The 4,114-nt window shown below is 48.1% G+C and overlaps 1 protein-coding gene across 1 annotated transcript; it reads right to left on the bottom strand.

Annotated features, from left to right (window-relative positions):
* Nucleotides 1-1,305: 1,305 nt before the first annotated feature.
* Nucleotides 1,306-3,671, bottom strand: LOC123448519 (uncharacterized membrane protein YuiD). Its single transcript, XM_045125440.1, has 2 exons — nt 2,933-3,671; nt 1,306-1,706 (listed from the first exon to the last, which is right to left on the bottom strand). Exons 1-2 carry the CDS (start codon nt 3,551-3,553, stop codon nt 1,545-1,547), a joined length of 783 nt encoding a protein of 260 aa, XP_044981375.1. The 5' UTR covers nt 3,554-3,671; the 3' UTR covers nt 1,306-1,544.
* Nucleotides 3,672-4,114: the final 443 nt, after the last annotated feature.

Raw genomic sequence — 4,114 nt, forward strand, 5'->3', positions numbered from 1 at the left:
AGCAAGATGCTCGCCAACATTTCGCAAATCATCTTAGTCACGACGTCCATTAAATTTACTAGCCTGAAGTACGAAGTGATTTCACTTTCTTGGGTAACAACACTGTTTTGCCGTATTCAACAAGTGCGAGGGATTTCCCCTCGGCCTATGCAATTGAATCATAGACCTCAAGTGTTCATCTTTGATTAAGTCTTAAAGTCTTATTGTTTAGAGTCAATTCCGGATACCCTATTTAGCGAGATCTCATTCGTTTTGCCCCATTTAGCAAAAGTGTTGTCATAATTTATCATGTTTAATATTTTGTGAGCATTCTGACCGACATGTCCAATTGTGTTGTCCCAGTTTACCATGTTTAATATTTTTCGAGTTGATGGTATTCTCCTATTATTTATAAAACAGATCATTCTCCTATTATGTGCAACAGATCATGGAAATAAAATGAGAAAATTTGTGTTATGGCAACTATTTTGCCTATCTGTTTCATGGGTCATGATGCCAAATCATCTCCTGATTCATGGATCATGCTGTCCAATTGTCTCTCTTTTGTCAAACAGACTATTATGCTTCACACTACTGTCAAAACTGATTAATATAGGCTACAAATTGCTTTGGATTCACATGTTCAAAATAGGTTGAACAATGCTTCCCATTTGTAGATAGCATGAGACCTTACAGTAAAGCTGAATAACATCACATATATGAATAGCTTCATCAATTCACAACTACACAAGCTACAAAATACACCAAACAATTGCAGTGGCAATGGCAAGCTGCACAGGACGTTGTGCATTGAACACAACGCGGGCGACCTTCATCGGGACTGGTCAAGAGAAGCTACGCAGACCAGTTCAACAGGAGAAAAATAGTCGGGATAAACCGTCAATATGGCATGCCAATAGGACCTGACAATTGAAACATGCTGGTCTAAATGCTCACAAAATTTTAAACAAGGTAAATTGTGGCATAACTTTACTAAATGTGGTAAAACGGATGAAATCTTGCTAAATGGGACAATTAGTGTTAAGAATGTTAAAATAGGGGGTAAAAACCGTAATTTACTCTATTGTTTATATAAGCACTAACAAAACCATTTGTTCTTCTTTCTCAACATGCAGTTCAGAAACTGCAAATTTCTATTCATCCAACATGAAAGGCTCCTCAAGGTGCATAAGATTAGCTCGCGACAACTGCACGAAGTCCCATTTAAAACCAAGCTTCTACTGTGGCTAGTTGCGCCATTGCCCATCAAACTTATGAAATGCTACCAAAGAATTTTGGCCTTTTTGGTGCGATGCACAACATCACTGAAGAATTTCGAAGACAAGCCATGCACACCAACGTCAACGCCGAGAGGCATTGGGTGGCTCAGTCTCCTCTGCATCTTTAATTTCAAATCAGAGCCAAGTCCCAACTATGAATTGAGAAGTGGTAATACCATCCATGCAATTATGTACAGCCAATATTATGCCACGAAAAAGAAAGCACCTATGTTTCCCCCAATGATGGTACAAAATGACTCCATTTCTGAAGCAGTAAGGCATACATCATATGGCACCGATACAACCCTGGCAGCAGAACCAGGCCACCAGGATGCCCAGAAACGCGCCGGCGAAGACCTGCGATGGGGTGTGCCCTAACAGCTCCTTGAGCTTCCTTTCGCTGATGGGGTGGCCTTGGAACAGGTCCTCAACGATCTTATTGAGTACCTGCATCATCATCAATCATAGATCACACATTTCAGGCAGGTAACAGGCAAACGACAGACGCTCGTCGGCAGGAAAGATGTAACATCGATACTTGAAGGATGGGAGGTGCCAAAGCAAAGCAAGTTAGTCACTAGGCTTGTATGTATCCCAACCCAAACTGAGAGAGTTAGGGCGTGTTTGGTTAATGCCTTAGCATTGCCAGTGCCAATTCAGTGTCATGAACTCAGACTGCCATAACCCAGGGTCCCAGGCAGCAGAGTTGCTCAAAGTTTTCGTGATTTAATTGAGTTAATTGGTGAAAGATTAACTGACCCGAGCACTATGTTATTGCAACTTTGCAAGGTGAGGTATGGTGTATCAATAAAGCAATGGAATGGCACTATGGTATTGATAGAAGTTCAAATTTGAGCTGCTAGCTAGCCACTACAGGTTTATGAAACTGTAAGGTACGAACAGCGCGTTGTAGCCATTACCACCCCTGAAATCTGAGTGCAGTTTCAAACTTTCAATTGTACTGCACATATGAAGAATCAGTTTTCAGCTTTCAAAGGAGGGTGGTTAGACCTGCCTAACAATGAAAACATACAAGCAATCCGAATAAAATGAGAAGTACCGAGTCCTGGTTGTTACTCCCTCCGTTCCTCAATACTCCGTATAAGTCTATTTCACTAAAGGTCTACATACGAAACAAAATGAATTAATCTTTTCTCTAAAATATGTCTATATACATCCGTACGTAGTCTACTAGTGAAATCTCCAGAAAGACTTATATTTAGGAACCGAGGGAGTACAAAACAATGGGGTGAGAACTTCCTCGAGCTCAAGGCATAACATTCAGCAAAATTTGATCACACTAAATCAGGTAAAGCAGAGTAACAAGAACAAGAGTACAAGCCTAATAACAAACTGTGCACGCATTCACGCGATGTAACAACTGGTAGAATCCCAAAAATCCTAGTAAATCTAGCATGAAACGACATGTAGCACCATTATGGACTGAACATTTGGATGGCATGGATGCCAGAAGAGTGAGCTGAGCTCAAACTCATCTATCAGTTGGCTGAACTGGAAAGTATTCTACTCCCCCAAATAACAATGAGCTTAAACTCATCAATCTGCTGGGTTCTGCTTCACTTTATACGATGAACACAACATTTGGCAGAATAAAACATGCCGTGCAACTAAACAGATCACAGAATGGATGAAATCAAGCGGCATGAGCTCACCTCGGCCTGCATCCCGGCGTGTCGCCGGACGCCCGTGGCGTCGTACATGACGATGAGGCTGAAGCCGAGGCAGACGGGGAAGAGCGCGTCGCCGACGCCGTGGCAGAGCGCGACGGAGGCGGTGAGGGCGGTGCAGAGCGCGGAGTGCGAGGAGGGCATGCCCCCGGAGCTGCAGAGCATCCGCAGGCTCCACCGCCGCTCCACCACGGAGGTGAGCACGGCCTTGGCGGCCTGCGCCACCGCGAACGCCACCATCCCCGACACGAACGTCGGGTTGGCCGCCAGCGCCAGCAGGTACGGGCTCTCCCGCGCCTTGGTCACCGCGGCCGCCGTCGTGCTCATCAGCAGCGTCCCTAACCCCGCCCCGCCGCCTCCTGCCGCGGCCAGCTCGGGGAGCTCCCCCCGCGCGCGCCCTCCACGCAGCGCGGCGGCGAGGAGCCGGGAGAGCGACGGCGGGCAGGGCGAGGGCGAAGGCGCGGCGGCATCGGCGGGCACGGAGGCAAGCGTTTGGAGACAGCGGCGGCCGTGGCGGCGGTGGCGCGGGGACTTGGGCGGCCTGGGGACGCGGTCGAGGAGGCTGGGGAATGGGCTAGAGAAGGGGCTGGAGCTGAGAGCCTCCATGGCTGCTGCTCCGCATCGCCGCCGGAGGACCCCGCGAGTGAGCGCGAACGGAGGAGCTGGTGTGGCCGTGGCGATTGCGTGGGGGCTTAGCACTGAGCCACTGACACACACACCTCGCTTGACTGAAGTCTGAAATGCCCCTGGGGTTTCGGATGTCTACGCGCCGCGCAACGGCGGGCATTCTAGGGATTTCCGTGGAGCACGTCGGAGCTCCAGTCATCCACTGGCATATTGCCGCGGAGATTCCGGGATAGTCGAGGTCGCCGTCTTGAGAACTGGGCGGCCAATCCAGTGGGGCCACGTGCGCAAAGTTGCCAGAGCAAGCAGGGTCGTGGGACCTGCTTGTCGGAGAAGGTCCCACTTTTCAACGTGGGTGCTCGTGCACTAGAATTCTTATAAGCATCTCCATACTGTAAGATCAACTTCAACTACCGATTCACTTTATCCGTTTGAGTCAGCCAGACGGATACGAACGTCCGCCTTTGTAAATGGATCGGCTCATGCGCTCAACGCTGGCTGGGTTCATTTTTGTCGGCTAAAAGAAAATACATAATGCATAAT

Source organism: Hordeum vulgare, chromosome 1H (assembly GCF_904849725.1).
Source record: "Hordeum vulgare subsp. vulgare chromosome 1H, MorexV3_pseudomolecules_assembly, whole genome shotgun sequence".
NCBI classification, from domain to species: Eukaryota; Viridiplantae; Streptophyta; class Magnoliopsida; order Poales; family Poaceae; genus Hordeum; species Hordeum vulgare.

What these genes read in the sequence shown, in the direction of transcription:
- LOC123448519 (XM_045125440.1), bottom strand. Translation starts at nt 3,553, where the DNA reads ATGGAGGCTCTCAGCTCCAGCCCCTTCTCTAGCCCATTCCCCAGCCTC. An exon ending in ACGCCGGGATGCAGGCCGAG is followed by an intron (nt 1,707 to 2,932) that starts GTGAGCTCATGC and finishes ATGATGATGCAG; the next exon opens with GTACTCAATAAGATCGTTGA.